At 34.8% G+C, this 16,032-nt stretch overlaps 1 protein-coding gene and 1 non-coding gene across 3 annotated transcripts in view; both read right to left on the bottom strand.

Moving 5' to 3' along the window:
* Nucleotides 1-989: 989 nt before the first annotated feature.
* The window catches only part of KPNA4 (karyopherin subunit alpha 4), a 53,889-nt gene continuing 38,846 nt past the window's right edge, over nucleotides 990-16,032 (bottom strand). The window contains exons 12-18 of one of the 2 annotated variants that reach the window (XR_003792327.1): nucleotides 12,216-12,344; nucleotides 10,755-10,859; nucleotides 7,515-7,586; nucleotides 5,609-5,771; nucleotides 5,128-5,278; nucleotides 2,914-3,008; nucleotides 1,188-1,216 (exon numbers count right to left, since the gene is read on the bottom strand). Coding sequence is in view for 1 of the 2 variants with exons in the window: in XM_029214301.1 (XP_029070134.1) it covers nucleotides 1,118-1,216; nucleotides 2,914-3,008; nucleotides 5,609-5,771; nucleotides 7,515-7,586; nucleotides 10,755-10,859; nucleotides 12,216-12,344 (663 nt within the window). In the remaining variant the exon portion in view is untranslated. Of the gene's footprint in view, nucleotides 1,217-2,913; nucleotides 3,009-5,127; nucleotides 5,279-5,608; nucleotides 5,772-7,514; nucleotides 7,587-10,754; nucleotides 10,860-12,215; nucleotides 12,345-16,032 lie in introns of both variants that reach the window. The other variant, XM_029214301.1, reaches the window with a different exon arrangement.
* On the bottom strand, nucleotides 11,688-12,006 carry LOC114891376. Its single transcript, XR_003792486.1, has one exon.

The following is a 16,032-nucleotide window of genomic DNA, read 5'->3' as shown; positions in this document are numbered from 1 at the left end:
CTCTGAAAATGAAAAGGATGGCTTTTTAAAGCACATTTTACTGTTTTATACTATTATGGTAACTTGTGTACTGCAACACAGTCTATTTTGAGGGAAATTTATGAATTTTTTTTCATGCAAAAATCTACACAAATTAGTTTTGATGATATGGAAAGCTTTTCATAGCATCAAACATTCATCTGGTGCAAATGCACAGGGAAACCTTCCTGAAAGTTTTCTGACTTGAGAAGCAACTAAAAAGCCATACTAGGTAAAGTAAATAAAAACTAAAAACAAAACAAAAACCCCACCAAAAAAAAAACAAAAAAAACAAAAACTAAAAAAAAAAAAAAAAAACCCACAAAAAAAAAGAGGGGGAAAAAAAAAGGAGGGGTGGGAAAAGGGAAGAAGGGAAATAGAAAACACAGGCTGCAGAGTACACCAATGTCTGCTGCTGAACTGGTCTTTGTTTTCATGTCCAGTGTACAGTAACACTTATGATCTCACTTCGATGATTTACTAGGTTTGTTATCAGCCCCCTGAAGGCAAATCAAGCTTGCATGCGTTCACATACAGCACCACAACCATACTCTCGTACACAGTCACTCCAGGACTAGGAGTCTGCTTCATGAATGAAGAGCCCTAGATTTCAAAGATGAACCTGGCTCTCTATCACTGAGCCAGACATTCATTCAACATTGTCCATTCACACACTGCTTCATAGCAAGGCCTGGGCTCATTTTCCTTTGACTTATATGGGCATCCTATTCTCTTTTATGCTTACAAGGCTTGAAGATGACATTACTGCACTTTCCCCTCAGCTGATATAATGTCAATGTTCCTCCTCAGGCACTGAAGATCTGTGACCTGTAGCCCTTTTACTCTGAACAACCTAAATAAGCATTCATGTAAAGTTTTCATTACATTTTGCCACTCATTCTCACTCGCACCCACTCGCCATCTTGACCTCATTTGGGCATTTTCTGTGATTCCAAATGAAATCTTCACATTTTCTTTCCCGATTTAATGCAGCAGCAGATCCCATGAGCCAAGCTTGATGGATCAAACCTTTTTATATATATGTGTATATATATATATATCTCAGTGCTGCATTGTACCTAACTTCCACAACATCTTTCTAAAACTGGAACCCTTCTGTTGGTACATTGGCAGATGAATTGAAACCAAATGTTCCACCTTGTATTGCCTCTGGAACAAGACTGGGATCTTCATCAATCTAAGGGAAAAAAGGAAAAAGAAGGTGATAATTAGTTAAAAAAAAAATAGCATTGTAGTACTATTTCCATTTAAAAAGTATGGGAGGGCTTCCCTGGTGACGCAGTGGCTAAGAATCCACCTGCCAGTGCAGGGGACACGGGTTCGAGCCCTGGTCCCGGAAGATCCCACATGCCGCAGAGCAACTAAGCCCATGCGCCACAACTACTGAGCCTGCGCTCTAGAGCCCGCGTACCACAACTACTGAGCCTGAGCTCTAGAGCCCGTGCTCCACAAGAGAAGCCACCACAATGAGAAGCCCGCACACCGCAACAAAGACCCAACACAGCTAAAAATAAATAAATTAATAAATTAAAAAAAAAAAAGTATGGGAGATGATGGGTGCCAACACTGTCCTACTACCCCTTTAGAAACCTGAAACACTTTATAAAGGCTTTTTCTTAAGAGATGCCAAAAAGAGAGGAAACTTAAGAGAATATGCAAAACGTATATCTTCTGAAAGAATGAAAGAGAAGTAATACATTGGAAATGGTCCTACATCTCAGAGTATACTCACTGTAATGCTACCACTTTTGGAGAGTAAGTGTATTCTTTGGTTTATCTTTTAATAGCAATTGGAGACAAATGACTTTTGAGCTTAAAGTAGTAAAATAATAGCTCTGCTAAAAATGTATAATATTCTTCCTATATGCTTTATATCTAAATGTTGAAATTCCACAAAATTATGCACCTATAGTGTAGTTCCTATAAATAGGCACATCATCTTTTTTATTCTTTTCATGATGCAACAGAGTAAACAGGACCTGCACGTTGAAGTATCAGAAATCATAAGGCTTTATGTATACCTAATTATCAATTAGGACTTCTAAAAATCCAACTTTAAGACATGTGACAAAAACTACCTTTAAAAAAGTATGCTTTTCAACTACTATTATATTTTAAATAGGACTTAGCTTGATAATCTGTAATTCTTCTTTAGTATTGTCCTTGTCAAGTTAATGTTCAAATCATGCATGCTTAACAAAATATTTAATAACATTCCATTTTTTTTTTTTGAAAAGTTGAGAAAATCATTCAAGAGATCCACTGGTGGTTCTATCTATAATCACTATAATTTTCTAAGAAACTGCTTTAATTTTAGATTTAACTTTCCCAAAGAGGTGATACTAAAAATAATTCTTTAATTTCAATTACCATATACTGACAATCTGAAGATACTCTTCTGGACTATACCTTACATTATATAGTAATATATATATTATTATAAGAAATACTTATATTTCCTGATAATTTTTTTCATTTTATCTATTTATCTTTGTATTAGTTTTTGGTCACCAACTAAAAATAACAGTGACAATATATTCAAATACAGATTAATTATTGTCATAATGGATTTATTATAGGATATACTAGGCTTCACTGTTTCGTTTATAAAGACATCAAGGGAAAATAAAGCCTGATTTATCCACTGTCAAAAATTCTTTTTTTTTTTTTTGCCATTAGAGCTAGTACTACTTTTTAATACCTTGAAGGACTTTAAAATACTGAAATATTTGTACTTCTGAAATAGGTAACATTACTGTCATATATCTATTTCAATTCCATTCCCCCCAAATACATACATATATGTCCTAGCTTACATTTCATCCAGACTATGCTTATACATAAAACTGAGAAAATTATAAAATTATTAAATACATCATCTGAAGAGAAGAACTGATCAATGATCTCATAAGCCAATTTGTAGATGTCTTCATTTTCATGATTTTGAAGTTGTTCAATTTTCTCCAGTCCTGTAAGAAATTTTATGAAGTGAAATAATGGTAATATTTAAAAAGCAGTGACAAAAAAAGTTACAATAATCTTCGGAACACAAAATCCAATTTTGAGGAATCTATTCTAAAAGTGAATCTTATAAATAAAAAGGTTTTATGCACAAAGATATAGCATATTTATCTTAAAAAAATTATCTGAGTATCTAACTACATATTAACATAAGCAATGGGACATCTATCTACTCAGCAGAATAACTATACATCAGTGTTTATAAAGAGTAATAACATGTAAAATTGCTTTGTTAAAAGTTAAAAGCTGGGAGATCCCTGGTGGCCAGGTGGTTAGGACTCTGGGCTTTCACGGCTGTGTGGGCCCGGATTCACCCTGGTCGGGGAACTGAGATCCCACAAGCCATGTGGCATGGCCAAAAACAAACACACACACACACATCCCCAAAGATGCAAGGAAAAAAAAAGTTAAAAGCCAATTCTTTCTATTTTGTAGCATCTGCCAAGTTTTTCTAGTGAGCATTTAGGAAAAGAACTTTTAAGTACTTGTGATTAATAAATATGAATGTTAAGACAGCTATTCAAGTATAATGAAAAATGATCAAGATCAACCACAGTGTTTCAGGGGAAAAGGGAATTTTCCCTGTAAATATTAATAAATTTATTAAATCATAGGCAGAATATATAAACTTAACCTATTGATATGCAAACTGGATATTATTTTGCTTTATAGGAGTAATAATTAATTTTAAGGCCTCTGAATTAAAGTGAAATTGCCCTTTCATGAGTGTTCTTCCTTTATCTATTCTTTAAGTGGAGGAAGTTGTTATGGGCATGTTTCTCACTTTTCACATTCTCTTTATGGGGCCCTTCCATGAAAAAGTTTAACTACTACATATAGGCTGAGGACTTATAACTCTATGGCTTCATTTCTTTTCTGAGCTTCAGATGTTGAAAATCTTAAACATGTATGATAATTCCACAAGGATATTTCACAACAGGTATCTAAAACTCAAACTATCCAAAACACAATTTGTTATTTGCCATTCTTCATTTACGCGTTTATTATACTGTATTCTTATTGGTGATAATCAACAACAGTTTGAAATCTGAGAGACAGACTAATAAGTTCCCCTTACCCTCAATACTCTATAATCAAATCTCAAAAACCTTAAAGTCTATCCATTTCTTGAATCTTGTCATCTCCCCCTTTTCTCTATTATCACTGCCTTCATTTATTGTGGCCTCACCACAATATATAGAAACCACCTAGGTGGTTTCCTGCTTGTCTCTAAATGGTTGCATTCCCCTCATATCCATGGCTCTATTTAAATACATCAATTCACTAGGTAAAATCTTCCAATGGCTTGTCATACCCTACAGCAGAATCCTTTGAGAAGTTTATAAGATACATATTCCTAGGGCTCGCCTCCAGTGAAGTAGGCAATGCTCAAGATCTATATTTTTATTTTAATATATAAAAATAAATTTTTAATAATTAAAATGTTTATATGGTAAAAGAAAAAAACATACAAGTAGGAAAATTTTTTTAACAATTCCTGCTTTTAATTTTTCTGGTACTCCCTTTCTAATTATTTCCCTAACAGTATTCCCCATGTCCTGTTCCCAACTTGATAGTTATGCAATTTTTGTTGCTGTTCTATTTGTCACTTTAATAACTTTAAAAATACTTACTTCTTATTAATTTTCAAGCCTCTGAACTCTACTAAGGAAGTTGAAGATACTGGTTCTCCTACTCCTAGTTACCTCTCCCTCCTTTCATTTACTTCTCAACTTCCATCAGAAAGATCTTTACTTTTATGCTTATCCAGGTTGATAACATTTACATGTTATTCCACAGCCATATCTGAGACTTCCATGTTCTGTCTACATGTTAATCCTAAGGGTTGAAAGCTAAGACATGTTGTTTATCTTCCTGGTGGCTCTGGTACACTGCCAGATTTGGGAACCACTGCCCTAAAGTATCTGCTGTGCTACAAAGCTTCTAAGACCGCAGGGGCCTGGTCAATGGCTAAGTCTGCAGCCTTATCTTTTGGCAGTTTCTACCTCATATTTTGTGATTCAGCAACACTAAACTACTTATAATTTGCTGAATGCTATTTCTCACCTCAGACTTTGCTCATGGTGTTATTTCTGCCTGGAACACCTTTCATCACTTTTTACTTTATTAATCCTTATTCATCTCTCAAAATCCAGCTCAGGTGTCACTTCCTGCTTCTTCCAGGATGGATTAGCGTATTTCCTTTTGTTGTACATTTCTATTAGGGTAATTAGCACATTAAATCAGTTCATATTTATCTCCACGACTAGACTACATGCCTTGAGGGAAAGGACTGTGTCTTGTTTACCACCGTCTTCCCAGTACCTTAGCACAGTGCCTGTTCAATATATGGCAACAATTCAGTTACCTAAGCATGTGCAAGAAGCTGAGCAGGACTGTACATATAGAATACAGTATTTACTTTATTCTATTACTTGATTATCTAAGACAGAAAAATACAGAAGTGCTGTATTAGTTAGAAAATAGAAGTAGTTACAAAAAGAACATTAAAATGTGGAATAATATCAATAGCTTATAATAAACTTACCTCCACATTCTTCTATAAGATTGGCTATGGTTTCTGCCTCATCTTCAGCCATTTTTAATATATTACTTAGTCCATCGAGTACTACTTGCACAACTTGTGCATCTTTTACAGTCAGCAAATTGCAAAAAGGTGGGATAACATTCTGTTGGATTAGGTAGGCCACCTGAAGAATGAAAATACCATGATATGATAAGTGTTAAGTGAACTTCATTTGTGCACCCTATTATCTCACTGGAATAATTTTTTTTTTTAATTTTCATTACTATCTAGCTAGCTAGCTAGCTGTGTTGGGTCTTCGTTGCTGCATGCAGGCTTTCTCTAGTTGCGGTGCGTGGGCTTCTCTTGTTGTGGAGCACGGGCTCTAGGAACGCGGGCTTCAGTAGTTGTAGCACCCGGACTCAGTAGTTGTGGCTCACGGGCTCTAGAGCACAGGCTCAGTAGTTGTGGCGCACGGGCTTAGCTGCTCCGTGGTATGTGGGATCTTCCCGGACCAGGGCTCGAATCCATGTCCCCTGCATTGGCAGGTGGATTCTTAACCACAGCACCACCAGGGAAGTCCTCACTGTAATAATTTTGACTTTAAAATCTTGAATATGGAAATATGACCTCACCTCTCACATGTTAAGTTAGACTACATTAATCTAACCTTTTCTTTTTAATGTAGTATGTTAATTTTACATGAACTTAGAAAAAAAAACTAAAGTGAAAATGAAGGAGTCACTCAACTTCATATGACACATTTCTTTGCCATAAGGAGTACTTCCTTCAGAGATCCTTTCTAACATTAAGAAATTATGAAATCAGTTGAGAGGCTGGATGATTATTTTTTTAAAGCTATAATTGTTCAATTTGAGAGCATCCTCTCTTTGCTATAACATTTAGCACTTATATATACCTGGCCACCTCTCAATTTGCTATTCTATTGGTTCCATAAAATTTGCAAAATATTCTTCTATCATTTTTCTATTTAGTTATTTCCATGTATTGTATTTATATTCTACTCTGTATTCACATTTGAGTGGATTCACTGGTCACCACAAGTCTATACCTTATTTGTGACAATTATCAGCTCCAAATTCATCCTTTTTCACTTGTCTGTGAAACATATCTGGGACTGTTTTTTTTTTTAAATTTAGTTTTGGCTGCGCGGGTCTTAGCTGCGGTACGTGGGTTTTCTCTTCTCTAGTTGTGGCGCGCGCGTTCCAGAGCGCGCGGGCTCAGAGTTTGCAGCAGGCTCTCTAATTGAGGTACATGAGCTCAGTAGTTGTAGTGCAACTACATCGTGTAGCTGTAGTGCATCGAACACATGTCCCCTGCATTGTAAGGATGATTCTTTACCACTGGACCACCAGGGAAGTCCCCCATATCTGGGACCTTTAAAACCCATTTTCTTTCGCCAGTTGGCATAATGTTAAGCTTTGTCACCTGCACAACTGTGAGAGTAAGTGTCTCTTTATATTTTATGCCCTAGGCACCTCACACTGTTCACCCTAGTTCTTAGTCCCAGCTTTTTGGCTGAGTTTAGTTCCTTGTTTGGTTTGCTGCCAGATAATTTTTGTTGTTGTTCATTTGTAAGGAGAATCTGTGAGGCAGATTCATTCTGCCCTATTAACCTAAAAAGTCTTGTTTTTTTCTTAACACTGTTAAAAAACAAAAAAAACAACCCTGACCGTAAGTGCTTCATCTTACCACGGATTAGAAATTTCTTGTAGGCCAAGAGGCTGGAAAGAAAACACTTCACATCTACGAAATATAACTAAAGGAAGTCAAGGTGACACTTTTATGTATCACAGAATGCCTGTTATCTTGCTATTATCTTAAATTATGATTTACTAAAATCTAAATCTTAGAATTACTGGTACTGTTATTTTATCAGTTTTGAGAAATAAATAAGAGCTGAACTTACTTGATCTTTCCTTCCGCTAATTGTTAAGTTACTTATGGCCCATGCAGCTTCTTTCTGAGTGCCAAAATCTCCCTGTAAAAGCAAAGTAAAGGATACAAATTGCAATATAGGGTAAACTGGAAAAGGTGTTCTCTGAAATGATTTTTCAACTGCTTATTCCCCTAGGTTTTCTTCTAGCCTTTCTATATACATATAATAAAGATAAGGCTTTGAACTCAAATTACCCTAAACAAATGGAGATTCCTTTTTGTGAACTTTCCCAGCAACAAACTGACTTGATATTGCTGTTCAGTAATATCAGATTAAATGAAGTCAATGATAAAATAAAATAAAATCAGTCAAAAAAAAAAAAGGAAATATACAATTGTACTTTAATCAAAGAAATGTCAAGGGTAAGGTATCCTTTTAAACACATAAAGTTTTAAAAATGAAAATACCCACCATTAATGAGACTGTCATAAAGACATTACCCTCATATATTGTCTTTCAAATATAAATTGATAAAATAAATTTAAAATTCATTTAAAAAGTCATATATATGATTTAGTAATCTCACCTTTCAGAATTTACCAAGCAAATAATTCAAAACAAAGTAATATTATGTATCTTTCCATATAATGTCTTAGCAGCACATAAGAGTCAGAAAGTAAAAGCAACTTAAATAACAGAGGAATAACTAATTATAGCAAATCTAAAGAATAAAATAATAACCAGCCACTAATGTTAAGATGACTAGCAACTTGGAAAAATGCTTAGGATGTATTAAGAAAAGAATATGTAAATAAGAATGAAAATTAAAACTGAAGTGGATTAACACAACATTGTAAATCAATTATACTTCAAAAAAAGAAAAAAGAAAAACTGCAGTGGGATATCTACTCTTATTTATCAGATTGAGAAATCCCAATTATGTGTTGGTGAGACTGGCAGGAGTGTAAAACGGGACAATCTTTCTAGAGGTGGATGGGCGTTATATAGCAAATTTACATATGTGTCTATTTGTACATCCAGTAATCCTAAATACAGCCTGGCAAAAAACATGGAAAAAAACTTTACATAGGCATTTCCTTATATTTAAAGTATAAACAATAGACGAATAAACCAAAAACTAATAAAAATGATCATCTGTAAAGGAAGGGAAAGAACAGGGAGGAATGGACAGAAACAGAAGTTAGACCTCTGTGTACATACCTTGAAAACAAAGTACATATTTTTTACTTGGAAACTATAAATGCTTCATATAACCACAACAAAATAAAAAACAAGGGAATTCCCTGGTGGTCCAGTGGTTAGGACTCCATGCTCTCACTGCTGAGGGCCCAGGTTCTATCCCTGGTTGGCGAACTAAGATCCCACAAGCCGCACAGTGCAGCCAAAAATAAAAAACAAAACCTAAAGTAATTCCCCCAAATAAAAAACAAACAGAAATAACCTAACTGTATATCAAGTTGTATATGTTAACCACACATAACAGGAATTATTTCAAGTGACATTATTTTTAAGTACATCATTGATGGAATACATCCTAAAGACAAAAAAGTCCTCAAGGAAATCTCAAAAGTGGAGTAATCATGTTGTTAGTGTCAATGTAGTCTTGTTATTTTGATAGATTTTATATTATATATCTCAATATATAACTCAAATAATTATGTTCATGTTTTTGGAAGATTTCCAGCATAAAAGAGATAAAAATATAAAATCGAAGAAGTAAAAATAAAAACACTGCTATCTTAAATACCCAGTAATATCTGATAGCTTCCTTTCATTCACGATTTGTTTTTTATGAATCTCATGTTCATAAAATTACAATATGCATATTTTTCACTTTCTTAAAAAAAAAAAAGGTCACCTATTTTGTTCATTCAAGCCTAGATACCACGACAACCTTATAGCAATGATTATCCTTAGTACCTGAACTATGATCTTTAAATACCATTTGCTACAAAAAGGAACCAGGACACCCTGGAAAATAGTTAATTCCAGGCGTAGATCAGGAAATATACAAGGTAAGCCTGGGAATCATATCACATCCAAAAGGTAGGAAGCTCTCAAAAACTACTGCAGTGATGTAAAAAAGACACAGGCACCAAATTTAAGAGGTTCCCATTGGTCAGGGACAACCTGAACGTCAGAAAGAATAGCTACAAAGGACTAAAACTTATATAAAAGATATACACATATGTAAATCCATAATTTCCTTAATGACACTAAAAACTTTACACTCGTCTCCTTTTGAGGTCATTAGGGAACCATGTCATTCTAAAAACAGTGATAGTGAGCAGGGATCAAACATTTGTCTTGCCTTTCCTATATGAAATATATTTTAGAGTAAACCAACAGTTGATAGGGAAAAGCTCTTTTTTCCTCTTTATTGAAGAATCATGGCTAATACATAAAGAATGGCAGAATTACGAAGTCATCATGTTGCAGTTCCTAGTATAATAAGTGATCTAGGTAATGATCATCATGACTGCCGAAAAACCATTATGTGAAAGAATGATGAATAACTTTATAATAATTGGCTGGAACAAAACAGGCTGATAACATCTGAGCTGACTTAATCTAAATATCACTAAATGTAGGACAAACATAGAATGTTTCTCATGTGAATCATTAGTGCATGATTGAACCCGATCTACCAGTTTATAAGAAATTAGCCTCTACTACTAGTTTGTAGGAAACGTGGAAGAAAAGAAGATCGAGATATCCTCTCTTTAATTAACAGATCAGTGTTGAGAAAAAAACCCTCATGCTGTGAGTGGACACTTTAAACTGTCTCTTTCCCAAACGTTAATGTAAGCATGCAATGATATGGCGTATGATTAAATAGCACACTTACTTGCTGTTTGATCTTGGGCAATTTATTTGTCTATACCATAGTTTCTTCATCTGTCAAATGGGAATAATTCTTAACCTCACAGAGTTACAGTAATAAAGAAATAAAGTAATACATGTAAAGTGCTTGGTACAATATGTAAGCATTTATAGTCAGTAGTAGTAATATGAATTTTTAATAAACTTCAGGATAATGGTAATTTTGATAAAAGAATGATATAGAAAAACGGCCAGGGGTTTCTAAAAGGAACTATTTCTTGTATATAAAAAATGCTTGAAAGTTTTAATATTAATACTATTTTACTGTACTACTCATGCCATTGTATAGGTTGTAATTAAACAGAAAAATATATATTCATATAATTCTTTTCCTCTTACACAGAACATACAAGATGACTTTCTTACCTTATCCAAAAGGTGTATTATCATTGGTACAAGATTGGCATCAATTACTGCCTGAACCTGCTGCTGATTTCCTGCGGTGATGTTAGAGAGGAACCACACTGCTTCCTGTAGAACAAGACCCTTTCAATATTTCTCATTAAAAAATAAAATCTGCAGCTGAACTAGGAAAAAGCACATTCACTACAACGTCCAAATGATTTTATGGAGTATGTTCCATAATAAAAAATTTAGTAGGAGTATGAATTCCTCTATCCCCTTTCCATATTTTTCTTTGGACAAATTGCTAATGACCCTAGTCTAAGTGATAATGAACTAACCCTTCTAAAAAATTCTTGAAAGCAAGGTTCCCAAACACTAAGACTCAAAAGAAGCTTGTCTGAACAAATACTAAGGAACTGATGAGCTGCAATACAAATACAAATCCTAAAACAATTGTAAAGGAGATTCAGCATCCTCCTCACATAGGGTGCTTTATTTATTCTCTCTTCTGTTCTGATTGAGTCATGGCCAAAGTAGATAAATCTCTCAATTATTCATGATAATGGAGACACAAAAACTGAAATAGTGGATTGTTTTAGTATACTTATTTGTAATAGTCATTCATTGTACCATCTCTCTCAAGAGTTAAAGTGGAACCAGATGTTTGACAGCTTTATTGGTCTACCTTAATGATCTTTTTATGCTACCCTTTACACCACAATGTGCTACTTCTACCAAGATGATTACAAGTCTTTTTTTCATAGACAATAAATGCATACTAAAAACACAGAATGAAATAAGACAAAATATCTGCCTAATGTCCTATATAGGATATTGCTATAATTTACCAAAGTTAATAAACCTATTAAACATATGAATTTACTAAAGGGAAACATTTTCTCTATTTTAAAAAAGTAGTAAACAAGTTTTACTCCTAGTGTGCAGTAGGCTCTTTTGGATCAGATCACAGGATCATGTTTAATGAACCTGTTAGAGATTTTAGGGTGCTAGGCTACTTAGGTGAGCTGTTCTTGGGTTATAATCATCGGCAATGTTGTAATCAACAACCCATGTATTTCTACAACAGCCTCAGATGCACTCCAACGTCAGCATCACCAGTCAGTGCCCCCTTTTCATAGCCTCCACAAGCACACACACATGCACACACACTCTAACAAATAGCTAAAAAATATTAAACTTAGATTACTTACGTATTAAAATCTTCCAATCATACAACATTCAACACCCAATTATCTCTATTTCATCATTTCCAAGAGAGCCAAATGTGCACTGTTTACAATCAGTTTTATATATGGAAAATCATGTACCAATCCATGTCATAAAGAGTAAAATACTTTCTCTTAATGTCTAAATGACAGTTTATGTTAATAAACGGTATTAAAGACACTTGAGTCTCTAATTTTGCAAATGAAAATGGCTACTTTATATGCTAATTATTAAATAGTATTTAAAAATACTTACTTTATTAATTTTCTCTTTGGGATGTGTCAGAAGTGCGGGGAAGTGTGAAAGAGCATCACAGTTCAAAACTACTTGTGTTTGCTCATCAGTTCCAGTAACAATGTTGCCCACAGCTCGAAGTGCTGCTGTCTGAAACATAAAAAGATTTAATGAGATGTTGTTCTATATGAATCACTTATTACCACAAAGGTATGTTAGGCAGGTTATGAAAGATATATACATATATATTTTATATAAATTTGTTTTATTTATTTTTGGCTGCATTGGGTCTTCACTGCTGTGCGCGGGCTTTCTCTAGTTGCAGGGAGCGGGGGCTACTCTTCATTGCTGCGTGGGCTTCTCACTGCGGTGGCTTCTCTTGTCTGGAGGGCAGGCTCTAGGTGCATGGGCTTCAGTAGTTGTGTCATGTGGGCTCAGTAGTTGTGGCTCATGGGCTCTAGAGCACAGGCTCAGTAGTTGTGGCGCACGGGCTTAGTTGCTCTGCGGCATGTGGGATCTTCCTGCACCAGGGCTCGAACCCATGTCCCCTGCATTGGCAGGCGGATTCTTAACCACTGCGCCACCAGGGAAGCCCCAGGTTATGAAAGATATCTTTATGCATTCATGCCTACCTATCCTTTTTGAGCAAGTTGTGTCAGACACTGATTTAGGAACAGAGGAGTGAATAGGACAGACATAAACCCATCTCCTATGGAGCTTCCATTATTGTAAGAGGAAACAGCCAATAAACAAGTAAGTATGAAGGATAATTTTAGATAGTAATTATGGCCATAAAGAAAATAAGATAATACAAAAGTTTTTGTGGGAATATGTTTTCAGTTCCCTTGGGTATATACCTGGAAATGGAATTGCTGGGTCATATAATAACTCTACGTCTAACTTTTCCAGGTACTGTCAAACTATATTCCAAAGAGGCCGTACCATTTTACATTCCTACCAGCAACGTATGAGGATTATACTTTCTCTACATCCTTGCCAACACTTGTTACTGTCTTTTTGATTATACCATCCTGGTGGGTATAAAATGGTACTTCACTGTGGCTTTGATTTGCTTTGCCTTAATGACTAAGGATGTTGAACATCTTTGTATGTGCTTATGGACCATCTGTATGCCTTCTTTGGAGAACATTACAATTTTTAAACCATTTAAAATTAGGTTGCTGGGACCTCCCTGGTGGTGCAGTGGTTAAAACTCCACGCTCCCAATGCAGGGGGCCTGGGTTTGATCCCTGGTCGGGAACTAGACCCCACACGCATGCCACAACTAAGGACCCCTCGAGCCGCAACTAAGAGCCCACATGCCACAACTAAGGAGCCCACTTGCTGCAACTAAGACCCAGCACAACCAAATAAATAAATATTAAAATTGGGTTGTCATTTTTTTTTGTTGACTTTTAAGAGTTCTTTATATATTTTGGACACTAATACCTTTTCATATATATGATTTGCAAACATTCTCTTCCATTCTGTAGGTTGTCTTTTCACTTTCTTGATTGTTTCCTTAGAAGTTTTTAATTTTGGAAGTCCAATTTATCTATTTTTTCCTTAGTTCCTTGTGGTGTCATATCTAAGAAACTACTGCCTAATCTGAGGTTATGAAGATTTATGCCTGTGTTTTCTTCTAAGAGGTTTATACTTCTGAATGTGACATTAAGCTCTTTGATTCATTTTGAGTTAATTTTTTAAAAATATGGTGTGAAGTAGGGTTCCAACTTCATTCTTTTACATATGGATATCCAGTAGCCTCAGCACCATTTGCTGAAAAGACTATTCTTTGCTCACTGAATTTTCTTGGCACCCTTGTTGAAAATCAATTGATCAAAAATGTGTAAGTTTATTTCTAGACCTTGATTCTATTTCACTGATCAATATGTCTATCCTTATGCTAGAATCACAAAGTTTTGTTTTCTCTAGCTTTGTAGTCAAGTTTTGAAGTGAGAAGCCCCGAAACTTGGTTCTTTTTCAAGATTGTTTTGGCTCTTTCTGGGTCCATTGCATTTCCATATGGATTTTAACAGGAATTGCATTTAATCTGTAGATAAATTTGGGAAGCACTGCCATCCTAATAATACTGAATCTTCCAATCCACGAACATGGATGTCTTTCCACTGATTTAGGTCTTGTTCAACTTCTTTCAAAAACGTTTTGTTGTGGCCTAGCTTCTTTAACAAATAAATTTAACAGGGGAAAGAAAAAAAGGAGAAGAAAGTTGTAGAGTAACAGAAACATAAAGACATAGCTACCACATGCAATGTGTTGACCTTGTTTGAATACTGATTTGGTCAAATTGTGAAAAAAAAAAATGAGGCAATAAGTAAAATTCAGATACTGATTGGATTTTAACATTACGGTTCCTAAAGTGCTCTAATTATTGGTATGGTGGATATGTTAAAAAAAATAGCCTAACTTTTTAGAGATGCAACCTGAGTGAAATTAGATGATATCTGGAATATGTGTCAAAATAATTTGGTGGGGAAGTAGAGATATAGAGGAAACCTACATAGTTCATTACATTATTCTTTCTATGTTCCTAAATTATGGCATGAAAGTTGAAAAAGTTTTTAAAAATCTCTATTAGTTACCAGGTAAAGTACAGAACATAACTTTCCTTGAGAGCTGGCTCAAGTGAAAGTCCAAGCCCTATTTTCTCAATAAAGTCCAGTATTAAAACTGAAGATGCATTCTGAAAAAAACAAAAACAAAATGCAAACCAAAAACCTATACCAAGACATAAGTACCACACTTAAGAAATGCAAACTTCATAAGAATCTAGTAGGAATATTTAAAATAAACCACAAATAACCCTAAATGACAAATTATTCTATTAATCAATTCTTCTGAATTTAGCTAAGTGTTCTCTCTTTTCTTTCAAGTGCTTTAAATTTTATAGCAGTGAGTCTCCATTTTGACAGTACATGAATATAACCTAAAGAGCTTTTTAAAGCCCAGGTTTCTAGGAAATATCCAGATTTACTGAAACAGTATTTCTAGGAGTAGAGCAAGGGAAATACACTAATTTTTTTTCTTTAGGCTTCCCACTGCTGATTTTATTGTCCAGCCATGGTTGAGAAATAGTGAATCAGGTTAACAGTTTTCCTTATGCTATTATTGTGCTTTATAGGCTCTTAGTCATTCTAAGATTAAAGCATGCTATTTACCTCAGAAGGACAGGGAGAGCTTGCTGCTTGCTGCATCTCCCTTTACCACCGTAGTTTGACAGCTACTGCTTATAATATTTGTGTGAACTTCTCACCTTCTCTTTTTTGGCTCTTTCTAGATGCAGATTCTTTGGGATAAATATTTATATGGAAGGATTTTAAAATAATAAAACAGAAAAAAATTTTAAATAACTGAGAGAAGACAATTTAGGAAACCCCTAAGCAGCACGTTTCAGTACAAAGCCTTTATTACAGTACCAGTGAAGCTAAGCATTAACTAAACTTGCCAGGTGCAGTGAAGGAGAATAAAAAAGGACAGCTGTTGGGGGGAGGGGGTGGGGGAAGGAACAGGAGAGTGGAAGAAGAAAAATAGGAAAAGTAGGAAAAATAATCAGTACTTGTTTCAGATGCTACCCAAGTTGCTATATGAACTGCCCTGGTCTACGTTAGAAATCAGTAATTTACAAAGACGTCAACTTGGCTTTTTTGGGGGGGTTTGGGGGGGGGAGAGGAGGAAGTTCTTGTAGTAATCTATCTCATTTTCTCCATCTTTAAAATGGGGATATAATAACTCACTCTTTTCATCACAGATATGTTGTTATTAGGCTAAAAAAATACTTTACACTATTAACATTACCCATGTTCAAATGTCACACTTA

This window comes from Monodon monoceros, unplaced genomic scaffold (assembly GCF_005190385.1).
Source record: "Monodon monoceros isolate NGI ecotype Baffin Bay Population unplaced genomic scaffold, NGI_Narwhal_1 Super_Scaffold_11, whole genome shotgun sequence".
Classification (NCBI taxonomy): domain Eukaryota; kingdom Metazoa; phylum Chordata; class Mammalia; order Artiodactyla; family Monodontidae; genus Monodon; species Monodon monoceros.
This window is presented reverse-complemented; position numbering and strand designations above follow the sequence as displayed.